Source organism: Haemaphysalis longicornis, unplaced genomic scaffold, assembly GCF_048455015.1.
Source record: "Haemaphysalis longicornis isolate Haplotype H1 unplaced genomic scaffold, Haemaphysalis longicornis Haplotype H1 scaffold_1, whole genome shotgun sequence".
In the NCBI taxonomy this organism is placed as follows: Eukaryota; Metazoa; Arthropoda; class Arachnida; order Ixodida; family Ixodidae; genus Haemaphysalis; species Haemaphysalis longicornis.
This window is the reverse complement of record NW_027526203.1, coordinates 411,978,126-412,000,314: the sequence shown is the minus strand read 5'-3', so window position 1 is coordinate 412,000,314 and position 22,189 is coordinate 411,978,126. Positions and strand designations below refer to the sequence as shown.

General features: G+C 46.6%; 1 protein-coding gene across 1 annotated transcript; it reads right to left on the bottom strand.

Moving 5' to 3' along the window:
* Positions 1-363: 363 nt before the first annotated feature.
* On the bottom strand, positions 364-20,588 carry LOC144155508 (dnaJ homolog subfamily A member 2-like). Its single transcript, XM_077687004.1, has 10 exons — positions 20,429-20,588; positions 19,949-20,008; positions 19,637-19,739; positions 16,100-16,226; positions 15,710-15,790; positions 11,298-11,431; positions 9,906-10,048; positions 6,184-6,382; positions 3,088-3,215; positions 364-1,204 (listed from the first exon to the last, which is right to left on the bottom strand). The coding sequence occupies exons 1-10, from the start codon at positions 20,495-20,497 to the stop codon at positions 1,025-1,027; spliced, it is 1,224 nt and encodes a 407-aa protein (XP_077543130.1). The 5' UTR covers positions 20,498-20,588; the 3' UTR covers positions 364-1,024.
* Between the last annotated feature and the right edge of the window lie 1,601 nt (positions 20,589-22,189).

Below are 22,189 nucleotides of genomic sequence, written 5' to 3'. Positions count from 1 at the left end.
GCAGTTTCGGTGGAATGACGCCTTTTGAAGCAGGGTGGCGCTGTGAAGGCGGATTGGCGCAGCACTTTCCCCCAGTTTATTTTTAACCAAAACACCCCTTGCACCATGAACAGCGATCTTGATCATTTTGTGGTCTACTGCACCAAGCAAAGGCCTCAGGTTGCCAATGACAGCGAGATTTTGTGAGTAGTACTTCATAAAACCAGCCCCTCGATGCTATCACACCAGCTATTTCACTACTATAACAGTGTCCCCACACACCATCTTTTGTATTGCACGGTGCCCAAGCCTCACTGGATGGGAGGCTGTAGCAGTGTCACATGACATGGACACGAGTAACTCGTGGAGTTGAAAAGAGTCATCTACATAAGACGAACCATTTAATGCACCAGAAACCATTACAAAACGGCATTGACGTCCAAGTCGTATAGTTATAGTAAAGTCTCCAGGCCATCTGCGAAAAATTGTTTCAACAGCATTGGTTAAATGACCTGTGCATCAGCCCTGTAAACGAGAACTACAGATATGAAGGAATAATTGCTGCTGCACCCTACTCACTTCAGTCTACATCTTCTCCGTGCCCTTTTTACAAGAAATGCAAAGAGCAGTGACATCCACTAAGAATAACAGCATTCAAATTCCTTTTATCCCCTAGGGCGTACCAAAACAGGCTTTGTCTGCCGCTGTTTATTCAAGTGGAGAACTGTTTGCCATTGCACATTTAAAACAAAACCAAACGAGAAGTGGGGGGAAGAAAAGTGAGGGGGAACGAAATTTTCCGAGCCGTGCCGAAGCAGTCGGCAGTCAGTGTGGGGCAGCTGGCAGCCTACATCGTGCGAAGCAGGTGCCAGCGGCCGGCTTCAGTTAGAACAAGCATGTTACAGGATCACACAGACGAGAAAAACGCTCGAGGCTGGGCCAGGAAGGAAGCACGCCACGTGGACTGGTCTTCAGCCAACGCATGCGAGGCAGCTACAGCCCTTCCCTGGCACCCCCGGCCCTTTCTGCTCCCTCCCATGTGCAGCTACTGGTGTGCACACTCGACGCCGCCCCGCGGCTGCTGCTCGTCCTCCTGGTAGGCCTCCTGGCGCTGGCTCTGGCTGCTGGGGTCGTAGTCGTGCAGGTCCACCTCCTCCACGTGCTCTCCGACGGGCAGGCCACCGATGCCGGGACGGGGCCGGTCTCCCAGCAGGGCCTCCAACTCCTGCGGCCGAGGCAAGAGGAAACAGATGTCCCCAGGGCTCAAATTATCGCGCTGGATTCCGAGCACCACATCCAGCCCAAGAGTTGCATTACCAGTAAGCACATCTACCTGACAAGATGCGAAAGATTTTATTGAACTGGTTTGACTCAGTTTATTGAAGCAATATGCAGACTTTGAGCAGCCCAATATAAACCCAATCAAAAACTGACCACGGGTCCCATTTTCCTCGAAAACATAGTAACGGTACAAAATGTCAAATAATTTCAAACATTGAAATGAATATTGCAAATTTCGGTTCGACTTCCAATCAAATAGCATTACTTGAACACTTCGAATATTTTCCATGTTCGGTCAGCAGCACGCCTTAGCCACTGAGCCACCGTGGCGGTGTGTCCATGTTCGGAAATGCCAACCGACAGTTCTTTCCATGAACTCGGGCACACAAAACTTTGCCTTGTCGAAAACGGGAAACGCCCCACTAAGCTAACATGCAAAACATACCCTTTGCAGCAAGGTGGAACAAGTTGGGTACAGGCTGGATTGCACTTTTGAGCATTGTGACTGGCTTCCTTTGGTACCAGTCTTTCAATAGACAATCGATAGCAATATATTATATATATATATATATATATATATATACCGTAATTACCCGATTCTAACGCGCACTTTTTTTCCAGAAATATAGGCCGAAAAATCGCATGCGCGTTAGAATCGGATACGAAACCGAAACGGCGGAAATTTCGTCCCACCCATCGCCATCGCCATCTCAAGATGGCGCCAAAGCTTTTTGCAACGATTTTTCGGACACAGGAAGCCGAGGCGCCTAGGGAGGGGCTTTTGTATCGGTGTTCACACAAATTGTCAAATTGTTCCACTTGCGCGCTTGATAACTACAATGGCAGCAGCAGCAACGAAGGTGCGCCGTTTCCGCAGCTTACGAGCGGCGCCCACGCGTTCAAAACGAGCGGTCGGCTGAAGCGTGCGCCTCTGGAGACGCTCGCGGGATGGGCGTGTGAGTTTCTCTCGCATTAGTTTTTCTTGCTCACTAAGTTCCGTGTGCGTTACAAGGTGAGGTGCAAGTTTTTTCGGTTTTTTGCCAGGAAAATAGCCTGTGCGTTAGAATCGGGTAAGTACGGTATATATATATATATATATATATATATATATATATATATATATATATATATATATATATATATATATATACACGGAGAGCTTCTTCAGCGTCAAAAATAGGCCGATAAACGAATGACAGTGCAGTTGAACCATACCAAACAAATTCTGCTGTAACAGAATTGCCACTGAAATAAACAAAAATTTCCAATTTCCCTCCAGTTTCTCATAGAAGGTAACAACCAAAAGTTCCCTAATCATCAGACAAGTTTTTCTGGAACATTTTGATGAACGAAAGTTTTATGCACATTGCATAGTGAAAATACAAAATTGTGTGTTCGCAACTTCACGAACACACAGTTGTCGCATTCCTGATAGCACAGCACCACACTCAATGTCACCGCTATGGAGGATGCCATTGATCGCAATGACGATGCAGCTAAGATCACTTTTAAAGAAGCTCACGCTGAGCCACAGTGAAGCCATATTGCGACAGAACTGCATCTCGGCCACAGGAGCCAGTTTGCTCTGTAGTAATGTTTTCGGAGATTTGTGCCACAGTAATTGCACTTCCAAGGCCAATGGTTTAAAGTAAACAGTAGAAGTTTCCTGAAAAATTTCTGCACAAAGTAATTACCGTAATACCCCGACTCTAAGCTGCATCTTTCAAATGTGACCAGCGTCTAAGATGGCACAGCCCACGGCACACACAAACACCAAAATAAAAAATGCTCTCGAGGTGCATTTTATAGCAAGTGCAAAAGGCTTACCCTAAGTTCTTCTTCACCGGCAAAGTGGTTGTCTGGGAACACTACGTCAAATTTGATGTAGAGATTCCCCTTCTCCGTAGGGTTTCGGTACACAGGCATGCCTTCACCTCGGATGCCCTTTATAGACCCTGCAAAAAGCACGCGGGTCAGACAGAGTAGCCATGCCGACAAAAAGGTTTCACTACCATTGTCAAAGTACATTTCTACTTGGAATATCAAGCTAACACTTTTGCACACCATAGAACCCGATTTTACAAACAAAATAACCACTACCCCAAAATAACCATTCTGGCACACGGCAACAAAGACACCAGCCAGCCAACTCATCACATGAAGTGCTTGGCCACGTACACTAGCTATTGGGCACATACAGCACAAAGGAGGAGAGGGAGAAAACGCATGCACAAATGCTGCTTGCAACAGACTGGCTAGGAATCACATCTTAAAACAGCAAGTGTGCATCATACACAAGCACACATACTGTTCATATCGGTGGCTCAGGCTCCGTACACAACAGTATGGTTTATGAAACCACAGGCATCTTTCACTTGCGCCTGCTCTAGTTGTCCAGCAAGAGTGGCGCACAGCCAACAGGCACACTAAGTAAGGCACACGAGTTCTCCCGCGGCCCAAACAGCCGCCCTACACTTCTGGGGTGATTGACGGGGCACACTCTTGGCACACCGTTTGGGACTATATGCACGAGCTCGAAGTGGGCACGCTTTCCATGCAATTACGCTTTTTCCAGTCCAGCAAATTGGTGTGCATGCAGTGTTTATGCAGAGAGATTTTACGACCGGAGTTAGCCGAGCTGTCTGCTTGCACGATGCTCATAATAGTCAAATTGCGCTAGGGCCAGCAGAAGGCCCAGCTGTGGATCAAGGAATAACCACATCTGCTAAAATGTGCCACTGCACCCAGTGGCTACACAAGAAAGGTGGTGTCGCCACCTTTCATACCAGAAAATGAAATGCCTTTCATATAAAAAAATGAAATGCATAATTGGCCAAGTTATCACATGTAATCATTATTTAGTGCATTTGTAGACAACTGGTACCTTCATAACACAGTAAAAAAAATTGCAATGGAAGGGCATCACTTACAATGAGCTTTGCTGACTTTGTAAATCGGAGTTTTTTTTTTTTTTTTTTTCCTTGTTAGAATCATGCTAACACCACTTTGAACATAAACTTCGCTCAAATACACCGTACAATTAGGAAGAAAGGAAATGGCCATGCAACCCCACTAGCTCATTTCCCGCAACAGAACCTGACCCCCTAGCTCATTTCGCACAACAGAACCTATGATGTCATGTGTTAGCTGTGCAATTGGCTGAGGCAGGCAAAAACAAACTCAAATTACACAGGGCGTTTTTTAGCAGTAAGAACGGTGGGGTACACAGTGAAAAGTTATGAAAGTACACGTATAGTACCGATGCGTACTGCTGTTGGTACTGCCTGCACTATGCTTGTTTCAGCTGCACAGCACTGCAGTGCTTGGGGGTTGTCTCAGACGACATTGGCCAATTGGCATAAGCGACCATATTTGTCGAGTGAACACGTTTCACAGAACGATTACTTTCTACCTTAACAAAAACGGTCAAAAACTAAGCAAAGGCAGAAGAAGGCCCACCGCGGTATGGTGGCACCATCTAGGTTGACTAACGGGCTTCACAGCACATTAAGTTAAAGGAGCACTGACACCAATTTTCGGCGTTAATATTATTGCACAGTTTGCTTCCTTCACTCAACAGAATACCCTGGCTGAAATATGAGCGGCCTGCGACGCGAAGAACATAGTTCAATTGGATCTCATTTATCGCGCCGACGGAGCAGCGCACGGAGCGGCACTCAGCAAATGGACATCAGCGTGACATCACTCCAGGAGAGGAAAAAGAAGTGACGCGACAGCACTCGTCAAAAACTGGGGACGTCACTTCACGCGCGCGGCCCCACGAGCGGCAAGCGGGCGCAACGCTCTCTCAAGCGGGCGCCGGTGACGTCCGCACAAAGCGGTGAGGTCAAACCGGGAGGCTGCCATATGCGCCGTTCGGGATGAAAGCGCGGGAATTTGAAACAAACAATTTTCAGGCCGTTCAATGTAATTAACTATCGCGCGCTGAAGTATTTGAAGAGCTGTTTCAGGTTGGCCAGACCGTAACAAAATTTTCGTGTCAGTGCTCCTTTAAGACCTGCTTCTTGTGGCGTCATTGCAGACGTCATGAAAACACGATTTGGTGAGAATCAAAATTTTAACTTAATCTGATTTCTCAGTGAATAAAGCATCGTTTGCTTCCGGACAAGCGCTGGGGACACCACAAAACACGAAACCTTTCAAATAAAACAAACCTGTATTTTGTCTGCACGGCCCCTTTAAAAACTGTTATCCAGCTAAAAAATAATGAATTGCAGGCTTTCTTATTCTTTTATGCATTTTATTCAATCATACATTGCAAGTTCTTTTTTCGTGTTATAAAAAGCCGCGATGCCATTAGCCGATCCAAGTTTCTGAAACCGAAACTGGTCTGTACGTTGCACGCAATTAGATTTTGCGGTGCTCTTCGAAATGGCAAACAGAAGATAATCTAAACTTATAACATCGCGTGACCGGGACATGTACTGTAGTGCAACGTTTCGACACTACATGACACCACCTTTTAGACTTGAAGTTTACTGCCAACTTAAAATTGTTTCGGCCAGTTAGTTCATAAATTCCGTCTAGTTACCCCAGTATACAAAATGCTGGCTTTCATATGAGCTGAAGGGCATGCACTCCACAAAAATCTGTCGTCTGTCCCTTTTAAGAGGCTCCAGACTATAGCACTCATACGGATATGCAGAGCCCTAATACTTCGATATAAAAATGCTTACATCCCTGATAGAACACCTTCCCAGTAAATGGATTGGTATACATAGTAGTGAAGCACGCTTAAAAAGGGCTGTATCGCATGCAGAGTAGCTGGACATAACACTTGGGCATTAGTAGGCAATGCTCAGAGTTTCTCCACAGTTTTTAAATTAGCCTTCCAAAAGAAAAATACCAAATTCTTCTACAGGAGCCAGCAGATTGCCAGAAATTGCAGAGCCAGTTACTCACGGGGCTTGATGACAACGCCGGGCACTTCCCTGATGATGAGGTCCCTGCCGTCCAGGTGCTTGAGGACCATCTCGAAGCCACACAGGGCCTCAGTCAGGGTCACCGAGTGGCTCATGTACAGGTTGCAGCCCTCGCGGTGAAACACTTCGTGCGGCTTGGTCTGCAGCACAATGACCACGTCCCCGGGCTCCATGCCGGGCTGCAGTGAAAAACGCGCACACATCCATTCAGCAGGCGTTTGGGGGGTGCAAGCCACTCCAGTGCACACACCCACACGCACGCCTAATGTTCGAAAGGCTCCCCCCCCTTTCTGTAATGTTCTTGGTGCACACAAACATATCATTTCACTCCATTTATTGTAACCCTAAAGGCCCATAGGCACTACATCAGGGGAGAAGGGGTGGGGACATACTGACGACTTTGTCAGAGGTGGCCGGTTTTAGTAAGGACTTGTCTTGGAAAGAAATTAAACTGTTTAATGACAGGAAAACATGTTATGTATAAACACTGGCGGCGTCTCGGGGAGGCGTTGGCGGCGTAAGCTGTGGCGGTGTCGTATACGCTGCAGGGCCGTCTTCTCCGCTTTCCGTTCGTTCTTCTATTTTCTTTCGTTCGTCGGCCCCCAGCGAATTCTTCGTAGCCCCTGACACGACCTCCCTTTAGAAGGATCTGTCCCCAGGTCCTTCACCGAGTTGGCGCCCGATTGAGCTATCCGCGAGCTCTGTGGGTGTCCGCGTTGTTTGACGTCCGTTCATATCCAGAGACTCAACTGTGCACGGCCGTTTGCGCAGTTGCTCGATGCTGGCGTTTTTTTTTTTTTTTTTTTTCGTTGTTCCGGATAAACTTCGTTTAGTGGGCGTTCGTTTCGAAGAGGTCGGCGAATTTCAAACTGACTTGATTTTTGCGTACCGTGGGATTCGTTTCGTCGGACGTGAACTTGGGAGCATTTACGGCGTTGCGTTGGTCACGTCGCTTCCGTCGGCGATTGAGTCTGTGTAGCTTCTTGCGGGTTTGATGCGCGTGGGAACGTTGGCATGCGTTTCGTCTGGTGGCGAGATGCGTCCCGTGAAAGTCGCGGAGTTCGGTGCGTTGAGGGCGTTGTTTTGCTCGAGGTGTGCGTTTCGTACGGTTCGGGAGCCGTTCGTACTTTCGTTCAGCCTGCGGTGGCACGGCGTTGTCGTGAAGTGGCGCGGCTGATCGGACAAATTCGTTGCGACTCCTTGCTCGCCTTCGCCGTGGTTGCCCTCGGAAGCGAAGCTGTTGTGGGAAAATGGGCGTAGTTCGCCTCGTCCATTCGGTCCCACAATCTTTGGCGTCGTAGGCGTGGCTTCCTCGGTAGGGCATTCGATGCCTTTGTCTGGGTCGGTCTCGTTCGTTGTCGTTCTCGCCGTGTCCGTGTCGTCGCTCAAGCTCTCGTTGCTTGCCAGTTCGGTCGAAAGTGCTGCGGTCGGCATTCCTCTCGTGCAAGCAGGCTCGATGGCGTCTCGTTTGCCTGGTGCCCGTACGCTCACGGCTGCATCCTCCTGTACCATGGCGGTGTTTGTCGGATGAGTCTCGATTGGAGCAACGGGGGCCGGGGAACTTGTACGTTCCGGCTCGAACGGGCCGCGTGCGCTGGGTGCGTAGTTGCTCGTAGACGGGTTCACCTGCGCGAGTGCGGTGTCGTTCGTTGGGTGAACTCGGGCTGGAGCAGCGGGTGCCGGAGAGCTCGTACGTTCCGGCTGGGTTGAACCACGTGCGCTTGGCGTTTCGTTTCTCGTGGCAAGGTTCGTTCCTGCGGTTGTTACGTTCGCTGGCCAAGTCCGGAAGGCAGCAGCGGGACCGGAGGGTGTCATGAATAGCGTTTCCTCATTGCGTGCTAGCTTGGTCGTGTTCCGTGCGCCGTGCGTTTCGTTGGTCGTGGCCAGCGTCTCTTGTCTGGGTACGATGTCGTTCTTGGGCGGTACCTGGACTGGAACAGCGCGTGCGAGGGTTGTCGTGCGTACCAGCTCGGGTGCGTTCCGTGCGCTGTTCGTTACGGCTGTAGTGGTGAGCTCCACCAATCCGGGTTCGATGTCGTTCGTCGCCACTGGTGCGTTTTGTGCACTTTGCGTCTCGATTGTCAGGGCCATGTCCACCAATCCAGGTGCGTTGTCATTGGTTGCGTGGACTGGACTGGAGCCGGGACAGCATGCGCGGAAAGTTTCGTATGCACTGGCTCGGTTGCGTTCGGTGCTCTGGGCGTTTGTTTCGTGAGCTCCACCAATTCGGGTACGGTACCGTTCGTGGGCGAGGTCTGGACCGGAGGAGCTAGTGCCAGGTACGTGCTGCATTCTGGCTCGTGCGCGCTGCGTACGTTGCGCGTCTCGTTGCTTGTTGCGGGGAAGACCTGTGCGTGGGTGATGTAGCTCGTCGGTTGGCTCGGTGTCAGAGCAGCGGTTGTTCGCGATCTCGCCAGGAATTCACTGACCTTCGCGTGCGTTTCCGTAATCGTGGCGATCACCTGGGAGAGGTCCAGTGAGCGGGCGGTGCACCGTTTTGCATGCGTCGTTTCGTTCGTGTGCGTGCTGTTGTGCGTTCTGCGCGTCTCCAGACCAAGGTGTGCGTCGTATCGTTGAAGGCTTGCCGCTGGCTTTGACACCGTGGGAAACGTGTGGCCGAATCTCGCCAGTTGTCTCCGAAGACGTTCTCGTTCTTCGCGCAGCCTCCTGTTCTCGAATAGCGCCGCTTGCAGGTTCGTCTGCCATTTGTCATCGTAGGCAGCCTGAAGTATCGTTGGCACATTCGATCGTTTGGAGAGCTGGCGACGTTTTTCGTTGTCCTCTAGGAGACGCGAGACGATGTCGTCCTTACGGCCAGAGCAAGGGAGCCCTCGTGATCGTAGTTCGTTCACCAACTGCTGCTTCTTCGTTGAACACAGGACGTCGCGTTCCGTTGAAATCAGGAGCCGGTCGATCACCGTTGACGTGGAGTCCGTCGTTGCCCCTCGTCCGCGTGCCGCACTCTCGTAGTCGTGGTGCAGTTCGTCCGCGTCGTTCGTCTCCTCGTCCGTTCGTTCCGTGGACTCAAATCCTGATCCTGTCAACTGCGCCATGTCAGAGGTGGCCGGTTTTAGTAAGGACTTGTCTTGGAAAGAAATTAAACTGTTTAATGACAGGAAAACCGATTACATTTGTGTTATAGGATGGGGGAATTGGCACTGAGAACGTCCGTCGCGATGAGCGGCGGTGGGGCGACTCCCGGCGCACGAAGTGCAGTTTACCCTCGCAAGCGAGGGTCCGAAATCCGAAACACACGCACACAGCACGTGTGAATGCGGGCGCCGCTCGGGGCCGCGTGATGTTATGTATAAACACTGGCGGCGTCTCGGGGAGGCGTTGGCGGCGTAAGCTGTGGCGGTGTCGTATACGCTGCAGGGCCGTCTTCTCCGCTTTCCGTTCGTTCTTCTATTTTCTTTCGTTCGTCGGCCCCCAGCGAATTCTTCGTAGCCCCTGACAACTTCAACAGCACACAGTGAACACAGGTACGAGGGGAAAAAAATAACAGCAAGGAAGTTCTGCACATAGGTCACAAAAAGGAACAAAACAAGTGTGGGGAAAGACCGAGGCAGCAAACATGAGCGCCTGGCCACCCCACTTTGACATTGCCCACCGCAATTCAGCACTGCCAGCACAGCAATGAATCAGCCACATTTTTCTGACGACCGTTACACAATAGTGATGAACACGAGCAACAGCACCCACCTGTTGGTCGCCTTCCCCTCGGAAGATGATGCGCTCGTTGTCTCGCATGCCCTTGTCCACATCAACCTCCAGGTACTTGACCTCCTTCAGCACCTTGCGACCCTTGCAGCTTTTGCAAGCATCCTTCTCATTGATCACCTCCCCTGAAGAGACACGCAAGGACAACTTTCGGCCCTCCACAGCCAGCAATTCCAGAACGTTGTGATCATAGCCTAAACGTTAACACAGTTAAGTTCAGGGTCATCATTTTACCTTCACATTTTTTTTTTCTCGCCCACCCAGCAATAAAACCAGAGTTGAAAAATTCTGCAACTTTACTGTTCCAGAAACATGTACAGGAAAAAAGTAATTCAACGACTACAGAAGTGCAGCCAGCAAAGTGGTCGATAGCTTTGATTGCAGCCTCACAACACAAGCACCGATACTTCCCACATTTTGCAAAAGCTTCATCCAGCACACTAGAGGCCGACTAGGTTGAACCTTGCTTCATCACAAACTAACAAGATAACCAGCCCTGGGGGAGTGCTCCCTTGAGGTACGGAAGCACTGCCTCAATGCACTTAATCATCCCTGTACAGTTTCACGTAGGGGAACACGGGCCATTTTCGTATCTTGCAATGCTTACATTGGCCCTTAAAAAATGTCTTCCGGGCAGTGCACTTGTGTATAGCAGTCAAGCCCACACACTATACAGTGAACTTTTCTTTGTAATGGATTTCCCGCACTGCTTGACTGAATTGCAATGAATTTGCACAAACGTAAATGAGCTATGCAAGAAAGCTTCGTTTGCAGAAGCCTAGGTGGAATTCTTCAGATTTTTCCATCAACATCTCCTGTGTACCTTCAAATTAACCTCGCAAAGTAAGGCAATGAAGCTGTAACTCACTGCAAAAGGCATCACTGTGCTCCTCCACTAACAAAATACACTTGGGCACAAAAGACAAAAGCTTTACAAGGCTATCCCTCTGCTGAATGACAAGGTCAACCCCCCTCCATTCAGCCATGTATAAAATGAACATGTTGCACTTTGCCACTTTAGCCCCCTCAAGTTGAAAATGGCCAAGTGAGAGTTCTGTGCAAAAATATGGCAAATACCCTGATGCCTCACAGCAAAGTTACAGCCTTGGCAACGACTGAACATGCAGTGCAACATGAACAGCATGATAGAACTAGCAAGTACCACTTAGTGAAAACTTAAAGTACTGAACTTTCAAGTAAGCAATCCAGGATCTCACTGTATTGTGAGTAATCAGCCACAACAAAATCGTAAACACAATGCAATTATAATGACTGAAAGTTACACTGCTGGAAAAAGACACCCCAAGGCTTCTGGATCAAGACTACTGTTGACAAAGGGTGCCCAGCGGAGTTTGTTTACAGTAAGAAGCTTACCATCACCCCTGCATTCAGGGCAAGTAGACTGCATCTGCTGCATCATGTTGGGGCCAATGTGCTTGAATGTCACTTTGACACCCCGACCTCGACAGCTCTGGCAAGTCAGCACAGAGCCAGCTCTTCCACCAACCCTTGGAAGGGAAACAGAAAAGGCGTAAGAAGATGGCGCTTTTTATATATGTATATAAAAAAAGAAAGCACAATCTCCACGCAGAAATTCTACAAGGCAACCACAGCTCGCCCAAAACACAATTTTCTGGGCTACTATAAATGGATTCTTATTTTCAAGCTCAATATTCCGAGCAGTCAATCAGAAGTAAAGGTTTAGAATATTCCATTGGTGCTAAATTTTACCCAAGAAAAAGCAGAAGTAACATAAAAGGCACAAAAAGTTCCCATTCTTGTCTAGGTATGTACACATTTGTAACATATAGGCTCGCAAAGGCAATGAGAGACAGAAAACCTAGAACTACAGTACCTTTATCTGGTACTACAACAAAGAGGGAAGGCAAGTGAGCTACTGTCAGGGTTGCCAGGTTGTCAGAACAAAAAGTTGCCGAAAAATTGCTGAAAGTAGCCAGAAAGTCGCCACCTCGAGCTCAAAGTTTGACACTAAGCCAGAAAAATCGCCATTTTTAGCAAAGCAATGGCAGTAGTTTCTTTTTGATAGACTGCGTAGAAAAAAAGGCAGACATTTTCAGAAGTAAGAAAGCTGCGTCACAAATACTATTAATTTCCGATGGATCGGAATAACTACAGTTGTTTCTCATTGTCTACAAAGAAAATTGAAGTATGCAAGTTTAAGCAATACACTCAAACAATAGGAACGATCATAGAACATGTGTTTGCTGCAATCTGTTTTCAATTCTTTCGCTGCCTCTTTGCATTGTCGCACCTATTATAAACTTTCATACATTTCTTCCACCACTCTGCATGGTATGTCAACCGCCCGTGACCTGCCCAAGCATTACACTGCTGACCATGATAATCAACCCTACATCTGGTCAATCATCACACTTTAAATTGGCAGCATTGCTTAAAGCCATTGACATGACTCTTGAAGCAGGTGGTGTATACTAAAACAAGCAACACAACAAATTAGGCATTGTGCGGGTAAATAACAGTGTCCGTCGATCTGTTTTGAGTGACACTGACTCCTTGGGCTTTATTCTTGGTTTTGCCATATCGTCCCCATTTTTTGTTCTGATTGGCTCCCAGTTTTATCTGGACTCATGAAATACGCTGAACGACCACAGTCTCTTTTCATACTGTAAGGTGTCGGAAAAGCCTGGAAATATACAGTGGAATCTCGTTAAGCCGTACCAGAGTCCTTCAATCCTTTACTGGGCACGAAACTTCGGCACTCGTTTCATATAGGGACCGCGGGCGCCACTACGGGCGCCACCGCCGCACAAAGAGCATCCAGCCGCCATGCGTGTGGCATATTGGCCAGCTCTTGGAGTGCAAACGCTCGCTGCTTTTGGTGTCTGCGCGCTGACTAAGTGTGCTTTTTTCGTAATAGTTAGCGATGAATAGTCCATTCATTGTGAATATCACCTGCCTTCAATGGGGTTTATTTTTCCAACTAAATTACCGTAGACTTCGGCCGCGAACGGCAACGGCTTCTGCGTAATCTGGCACAAGCGCTGCGTCGTCGTGTTTACGGATTTTTAAATCTCTATTACTTCTTTTCTTAAAGCAAAAGTTGTAAATACCACACATACGGATGCTCCGTGGTCACAAGCTGCTGCGTGCCCATCGATAATACAATAAAAAAACTGAAAGGAACCATGGTACGCGCATTTCAGACTACGCCATTAATGAATCCGTTGATTGCTATGGAATGAACAGAACGCTCAAAGAGATAGCCCAATAATATTGTCGTTTGAGTGAGTTGGTGCATACTTGAAAACATATAAAAACGCTTCAGGAACGCAAAGGATATGTTGCACCGTGTGTCTTTCCACTACCACGCTTTGCAAGCCTTACAAAAAAGAAAGCGCAAAAATAATAAAACTGATTTTATCACACGCAACCAAAAAAAATTTAATATTACGAAGCGAGACAAAAGAGCGTGGTCCAGCGTACAAAAATGTATTTTTTTCCGCTGTGATGTGCATGCAGCACACGGAGGAAACAGAATATTGCCACGTAGCCAAGAACGAGGCAAAGTTTTTCCGAAAAAAGTTTATTAAAGCGACCTCCTGCTCTACACAAGACTAGACTGAAACACAAACGTCGAAGAAGCAGTCCGCAGCGTGATGTGCACACATGAACGTCGATAAAGTGAGTGGCGCGGCATTTGGTGTCATGTGTTATTCTGGGAACGTTATAAATTTCAGATTCACGGAAATAGGATTGAGAACATTGTCGAAGAAACAAAAGTCAAGTTAGTGATAGAGTGACACCCTTTCGATGTCAAACAATATTGCCGATGGGATGTATGACGAAAAGAGCAAACGGGCGCAATTCGGTTGAAACACCAGATAAGAAAGCCGGAAGAGGCCACACGCGGTTACAAAACAAACAAACCGGACCCTAAGGGATAATTCGCGGTAATATGAAAAGTAAAAGCACAAGGACGTCCCAAAGCTTTTTTTACATGCGAGCCTGTGTGCAAGGTAATACCAGTTTGCAAACAGGTAATGAACCATCGCTACACTACCTGACTGATCTGACAAAAATCCGTCTAAGTTAGCCTTGTACAATTCTAGGTACAATCGAAGCTGAAATCTCCCGTTTCTTGCCTTGGAATGGCGCGCCTGCATTTCTCACGCAGCTCCCCGTCGCTCGGTTAACAGAACAAGAAAGCATTTTCTTTTGTATCGTTGTACAAGGAACGACATCCCGGGACGCGACACGTGTCCGGCATCGTCATTGCACTACTTAAGTCGCATCACAACAGCACGAGATGCACGTTACATTTTTTCCCCGCACAAAACAAACACAACTCGCCGCGTCTCCGCCGTTCGAGCCAGCGCAACGCCGCGCGAGGAGTGACCTCAGTGAGATGGTGGCGCCACCGCGGGGCGGCCAAAAGCAGCATATGAAGCTCTCCCTTTAGTTACGGAGCAGTTTCATGACCAGTAAAGCATTGAAGGACTCTGGCCGTACCCACATAAGCCGTAGTTTCTTTTTATACGTAGTTAAGCCGAATCCCCGACTCAGTTTCCCTTTAACCTGATGCATCTGAATAAACTGTAGTGCCGGTTAGTAAGTACTCTCTTCGCGCCCCTGTCAGGTATGGTTTAACAAGGTTTCACTGTATAAATAGTCAGCCGCGCTCAAAGGAGCCAGAAAATAGCCAAGTCGCTATACTAAAATTTAAGTCTCCACGAACCTCTAAAAGTCTCGTTTGGTGACAAATAGCTAAACCTGGCAACCCTGGCTACTGTGCCCATACAAAACTCAACACACGCCTAACGAGTCGCAACACGTAACCCCGCAATACTTAGTGGATATCATTGGCAGGCATGCTAAGGAATTGTGAAAATGACAGTTAGTGAATTTTAACCTTCTGCAAGTGACATTCCCATTTTTGCATTTGCTTTAAAAAATGTAGTCGCAAATTCTACATATAAACCCCTTGAGGAGCATTGTTCTTTTGCGTGTGTGATCCTGGATAAAGAAGAGCCAACTAAACTTGCCTTTTAAGGAGCTGCGATATTTTTATACAAGTTTTCGATAACTTTATCGGTGAACAAGAGAAAATTAAAAATATGTGACAAGTCATTTACAGCATCGAAATTTAAAAATTTCAAGCATGACCACGGCCTAAGAATTCCTAAAAACAGCTTTAGATATAGCCCCTTCAAAAACAAAGAAGTTTTTGAATAATTGACTAACACAAAGGAGCACATGCAGCCTGTCATCCCTCTCATGTCAGAAGCAGAATTCTAACACATTACTGAACCCGGATGAAGACTTGTATGCCAGAGGCGCACACAAACTCAAATTCTTCGTTATATGTCCCAGTAGTGCTTATGGCTTTACAAAGATGTCATGCTTGCTTTGGGCTTAAACGTCCCGAAGAAACGTCTGGCCTATAGACCTTTCTTCGCCCTAGGAGCTGCCGTTTCATTAGTGGGCTCTGCTATTGGCCCTATAATTGGTGCAGACAACAGGAAGATATAACTGCGCATGCACAACATTGCCCAGAACATGTCCTGGTCTTGTTAAGATTAACTGATAAAAAGGTTTAGAGGATCCACGACAACGTCACTCCATATTCGATTAGCCTTCGTCACTGAAAACTTATCAGGCATAGCCGTGATTTAACCCACCAGTCTACAGCCTGGGATTGCACGCAGAGCAGCAGAATGTTTAAGCACCACTAGAGTGGGTAGCACCCACCACACACCACAATTCAGGAGGAACAGCAGCATTTTTAAAAAGGAAACTGAACCTACCCGTCACATGTCTTGCAAATGACTGTGTGGTCTACTTGCAGCTTCACTGTCTTGCCATTGTAAAAATCTTCTAGAGACACCCTGCAAAAAAACAGACCAATGAGAGCCAGCATTGAGAGCACCTTCTGTTACCTTCAACCAGTTGGAATGTTGCAAGTTCAAAATGTCTAACGGCAAAGCAGCACAGATGCTCTGGCCATTCAACCGGCACCCTTATGAGACTGATGCCTGCCATTAATGTCAATCGTGCAGGGCTACACAGGGGGCCTGCAGCTCAAATACTTCACCAGCATTACTACAGCTGGCTCAAAAAAGCTGGGTCACAACACACAATGCACACTGCAAGGACCCCAACATGCTCATAGCACCACGCTTCAGCAGGAGACTTACTTCAGGGGGTGCATCGTGTCTTCCCCTCGCTGGCGGCGCCTGCGCGATGACCCATCCATGCCGAACATGCCCCCAAATGGGCTCCCCCCAAATATCTGAGAGAAGATGTCCTCACTTGGAAAGGGACCTGAAATCCAAGGCAGGAGGGCCACTGGAGTCAGCTAACTGACACAAGCAGCTCAAACACCGTATTTAATACCCGTGCCACACGTACACAAAAAATGACATTAAGTGTTTAAGGCCTTCAGATAGCAAATGTCATTAATTGGGCGGGCCGTGCTACACGCGAAAACGCAATGGCATTAAATGTGTTAGGCATGATGGTGATCATGACCAAAAAGAGCAATTCACTCATATTTTAGAAGTCTTTAATGTAGAGAAAAACACCTTAGAAGCGTTAAAACTGTTTTTTGCGAAAGAAAATTTTATGAGAAATAGTGTTTTCTTAAAAATGGTGGGAGCCGTTTCTAAAAGTGGCTTCAGCATGCCGTCGCCGGCCAGCGGTAGCCAAATCCGAAAAATTTAACACGAAGAGTAACGCGATGTTCTTACTTTTGCCTCTGATCTGGTGAACTTCATCTTCTTCAAAACTTCGCTACCAATTGTGCACAAAAAATCGTCATATTTCGAAGTTTAGCTACATTTCCGCGTCAACACTCTGGTGCTGAGAGTTTCGGTGGCTTCATTTGGTGCTCATCGCGTTCGAGAGTAGGCAGATTTAAGGTGTTCGCGAAGGTAAATGAGTTGTGCACAACTCCTTAAACCAAAATGACATTAAAGTGAATGGCATTAGATTTTTGCGTGTAGCAGCAAATTAATGGCATTAAAACTTAAGGCATTAAGCATTTAATGTCATTTTTCGTGTACGTGTGGCACGGGTATAACAATTAAGACATCAGCTTTTGCTTTATCCTGTACAATGTAGTACACACCACAGGTCCTTGCTTTACCGAGTAATCGTTCCAGGTCAACATACCAGAAAGCATGACCCAAGCATGTCTTAACGAACACCATAGAACAGCAATGTGGCCTACTCTGAATGTTTGCAACTTATTAGAAGCTCTAGCTACTTTGAAAACTTATTGCTGCCTTTCCCATGTTAAAGCAAAGAATGTAAATTTGCATACAAGATAAACAAAGCATACCCTGAATATTATTGTGCACATATATAAATGTGCACATTTGTATATGCTATGCACAACAGCACTTTCATATTATGTTAACCCCATGAGGGGTTATGACAACCTAAAAGCTCGTCATGAGCAGTTGCCACTTTTTTTGCCTGTGACGACTTGTCTTCGCCACGAGTCTTCCGCAATGTTCCAAAAGGCTTTTGACGAGCCCAGCTCATAAAATGGTGCTTTTCTATTTAAAACATACATGGCTGCATAGGTTCACCTTTGGCACTTTTATTCAATGAGAGTTTGCACACTAGATGGCGGAATTGTTTCCCGTGCGTTATGAACAAACATGGCCCCATTCATGCGCCGTTCTATATCTTTCTCCCTCAGGTGATGAGATCGCGAGTGATGCGGATGTCAGTGCCGTGTTTGATTCAAGTGAAGAAGGTAGCGATGACGGTTTTAAGGACAGCGACTAATTTATTTCAGAATACACCTCAAATGCCCCAAGTATGGAGTATTACACAACAGTCAGGAATGACCAATAGAACTATTCTCTGCCGTAAAATGTTTTCACAAATATTTTCGTTTCGAACGTGTTACTCAAGCATCTCGCACAATTAAAAAATTGGCAATTCAAGAAAATAATTGTTCTGTTTAATGAGCCCTTAAGGGTTTAATGATTTCAACAATCCGCAGTTGTGTTGAAGAGCTAGAACCTTTAATTAGCATTTGAACTTGCAAAACACTTCACCATCCTAAGAAATACAAGTGCACAAGCCAAGGTGAGAAAGCATCATTGGCCAGTTTAACGAAGCATTTTTGGGTTACATCTAAGGTTGCGCCACCTGCAAAGGCAGCACACCCCAAGATAATCAGAACTGCTTCGCGAATTTTTTGCAGCGGCCAGCAGCCTGCGGCACGTGTTGAAGAATGTGTGCATGTGCGTAAGGATCTAGGTTATCATTTTGTTGGGTCTAGAACAGATTAGCGTTGAAGCAAGTCGATGATAAGGTTTCATGCGTCACTGAATGGATGCCAGTCGGTAAATGACAAAAGGACAGCTAATATCAAGCATTACTGTGCCGCTTTTCTTCATTTTACGTTTGTTTTTACTTTTAACGAATCATGCACATTTACATTATTATTACAATCAAACATATTAGCTTAGCTAATAGTGCATTTTTGTGCAACCAACCGTGCAACAACAAAATCACAAAAACCTATGGGTTTTTGTGATTTTGTTATTTAGGATTGTTTTTTGGGGGAATTTTAATCTTTGTCGTGTGATGTGGGGTAGAAGAGAGACATTTGGTTTCATTATTTCTTTTGTTGATGCTTTTGTCTGTTTCTTTAATTCTTTCAACCCATTATCTCCATTTAAACTATTACAACAAATAAATGCATTAGCTTTGTAAATAAAGCATTTTAGAGCAGATGCAGGGTGCTCCATGGTTGATGCTGTCAGGTACGCCGCAAAAAATGCTTACGCATTAAAGGAGTGTACGAGGAACATATCTCCAAGCTAAACGGGGCCGTTACACGGCTCCTGAGCATGCCGCACGCTGTCAGAAATCGTGCCACTCGCTCGCCCTTCTGCGTAGGCGCCAGCAGGTGCTACCTTCGACAGAAATGAACCACTGCAGCCGAAATCTAGAAAATTGATATGCATTGACCAGCAAAGGACACGCATGCACACTCTGCTATCTCAACAGCATGCGCTGGGCCAGAAGGTGTTGCGACGCTAGCTCTTGCACGCCACTCGCTTGGTCAGTTTTATTTTGTGGCTGCCTGCACCTTGTTCCTACTGTTGTTGTTGTTCCTACAATAACTTGGCTGTGCACGGTAGGCAGCACTAATAAACGCAATGCAACAAAATGGGTGCACAACAGCATTAACAGCCTCCACTGCTCCGGTGCAAAATTATGAATAAGCAAGCAAGCCCAATGATGAAGCAGTAAGCAAGCCAACTGTCACACGCGGCAGATACATGACATGCACTTGTGCTCAACAGTGGCATCTGCTTACAGTTTTGTTACGCATGACCCAACCGTTGCAACTCTCGCACGAAGGTGCGAGAGTGCACAATGCAAGAACTCTACAACTTCCACCACATACAACAGAAAATGAGGGTGCCAATGCAGCATGGCCTGCTCGAGCACCAAGGTTAAATTGGACCGTTTTGCATCAATCATGACTGCAGCGAAGATATTTCGCACCAATCACGACTGCAGCGAAGACATTTCTAACACTAAGCGCGACGCAGTTTTCTCCGCAATAAGTGAAATCAAGACTAAAAATCGAACCTGCCAGCTCTTCAATTTGCCCGCATGTGCCACCCAATGACGCCTGTGTGCCCTACCCCCAACGAGTTCGGAAGATGGAACAGTTACTATGTATCAAACATGTGCCTTACTTTCGTGGACGCCCTCTTTGAGTCCATTGATGCCATAGGTGTTATATATTTCTCGCTTCTTCGGATCCGTCAGAACTTCGTAGGCAAAGGAAATCTCCTTGAACTTGGGAGAAAAGAAAGCACAAGTTAGATAACGCCATGTCCACACAATGGTGCGGTGTGTAATGACAGTACCAAAGGCGGCTTGTAACCGTCGCACAAAGACGCTGTAGCTATGAACGCAAATTAAATTGCGTTCCAGACGCACGGGCTTTTTTCCCCTCCCGCCCCCCCCCCCCGCCCCTCCATTTGAAACGATGGAAGAAATCGTACCTTTTCTCCTTCCTGTGGATTTTTGTCCGGGTGGTACTCCTTCGCCAGTTTCCGGTACGCCTGCGAAATGCGGTGACCACCACAGAGTTGGAATGTGCACATGCAGAAACGCCACAAATTCCAGCCGGCGCGATCAGCGCTAGCATCCCTGCGCGAAACGCTCAATTCGAATGTTATGTTCTTTCATAAGCTACAGCTAACCCACGTCTGCGAGTTAATGCGCGGTGGAGCTGAGAATTGAGCAAACAGGTATCTAAAGCTGTCTTGCGCGGAACTGACATATCGTCCATAACATTCCTCTTGAAGCGAATATGGGCACACCCTTAACAAAGAAGCGAGGACCGCTTAAATCATAACAAGGAATGATAGGCTTATTCGAGAGTAGGGCTAAGTTAGTTGATGCCGCGGAACATCGCTGGCTGAAGCAGGCAACTGTGCATTAGAACTGCTGCAATTGCTACAATTACATAACATACTAACCTTTTTAATTTCGTACTCGGTAGCGTTCCTCGAGACTCCCAACACATCGTACAGCTTGCCGTCAGACATTTTAGGGGAGAATGAAGAAGGCCCTGGGCTTTCTTCGCCTCGGCCACTCGATTGACGTCACAGCAGACAGAGCAGAAGAACTGGAAGCACTGGAAGTCCTGATGCATAGAGTAGGAAGCACCGCAGCGCCATCTAAAGACCTCGTGCCGCCGACACTTAAATAAAACTTATTTGGATGCGCAATAAGGTTTTTGTTTGTGGTTAAATTATGTTTTTTTTTTCTTCAAAACCCGGAGGTCTAAATACGGAATATGTTTAAAACTTCAGTTGCTTCAGTATGCAGTTTGTGGCACCCCCGCAAAGAGTTGTGCTCCTAATTTCATTTGCTGCGTTGTTTATGATTTCACACTTGGCCTTGATGAAGGTTGCGTTCTGAACTGATATTTAGCTTTAGGAGCGTCAGTACCTGATAACCTGCAAGGACGTAGTGAACCTCGCCTTCTCATGACCTCATTACGGCATGACTGGGCATGTGTAAAAGCCGCCAAGGAAGACAGTTGGGCTGCCTGTACGTTGGCCTGTACTACGTGTGTGTGATAAGATGTGGTGGACAGACAAACAGACAGACCGACAGACAAACACCCCTTGCCTCCTTAGATAACGTTTTCAAGAATCACGGCCCACGCAAAGGTGGCCTTGCTCACTTTGCAGATTGAGTGCGAAACAAATCGGTGCTGTAGCAGGCAATGGCAGAATCATCTCTGAAGAAACGCCAACGCTTGCCTGCACCTATCCCACTTCAACACTCACAAAAAAACAAAAACAAAGAAGCTTGAAGGTGTATTCTTACAAATTGAAAATAAAAATAAGTTTGGAGTACACGTCATATCCTTCAACAGGCTACAGTGTACACTGTAGTTCTGAAGATGCAGCGCACGTTTCATCTAGTCACTGCAAAAGACTACAGATCGCAAAAGACGGCAAAAGAATGAGCCACAAGCTCCGCTAGCGTAGCATGCTCTAGTGAACGTGTACATGCATTCAGACTTCAGAAACGCCCAAGGCACCTTTCATCTGACTCAAGGGTTTGCATTCATGGATTAGCCCGGTTTCAATGACCATACTTCGAGATTCCATTCTTCAGTGACGCATACATTTTGTTGTCGTCTGTCCCAGCTTGCACATGCCATATGTGTCAAGGGACCAATAAATATTAATTGTGGCCAGTGGTTGTCCTGTCCAAACTTTTCTTTTTCTCTATAGCATTTGCTTTATGCACTCACCATTTTGTTGATGCTGAATCAATTCAGCCAACTAACGTGCTCTTGGGCTGGATGTTTTTATGTAAACATAATAAAGTTAAACCTAGCTCATTGTAATGAAGTTGCAAACGTCAGGCAATTCTTTGTTATATGATAGAAAGGAAAATTACAATTACTTTGTTATGTTTATCGTTTCGTTATAACCAATTTCATTACAGAGAGGTTTTGCGTAGTGCCAATAGCCTGTTTACATTTGTTGTGAGACGGTTTGCGCTGAAAAACAGTTGCTGAAAGAACCTCATAGTCTAGTGTGTCTCATTCTTTTTAATACGTGTTAAGAAGGTAAAATCAGCAAAATTTAGAAAGAAAGTGCATTCATGTTTAGATAATTTGGTATAGAGCATGTATAAAAGTGAACAAGAACAAGCACACGAAACACTCCCAAATGCTAGTTGGTTTCGATGAATTATCACTGGCTGGATGGTAAAGT

Bases quoted from the DNA above. Each gene is read 5' to 3' on its own strand.
- LOC144155508 (XM_077687004.1), bottom strand. From the start codon at position 20,497: ATGTCTGACGGCAAGCTGTACGATGTGTTGGGAGTCTCGAGGAACGCT. The intron at 20,009-20,428 runs GTTAGTATGTTA...CGCATTTCGCAG, and splicing joins CCGAGTACGAAATTAAAAAG to GCGTACCGGAAACTGGCGAA. The intron at 11,432-15,709 runs GTAGGTTCAGTT...TTCCCTTCCAAG, and splicing joins ATTTGCAAGACATGTGACGG to GGTTGGTGGAAGAGCTGGCT.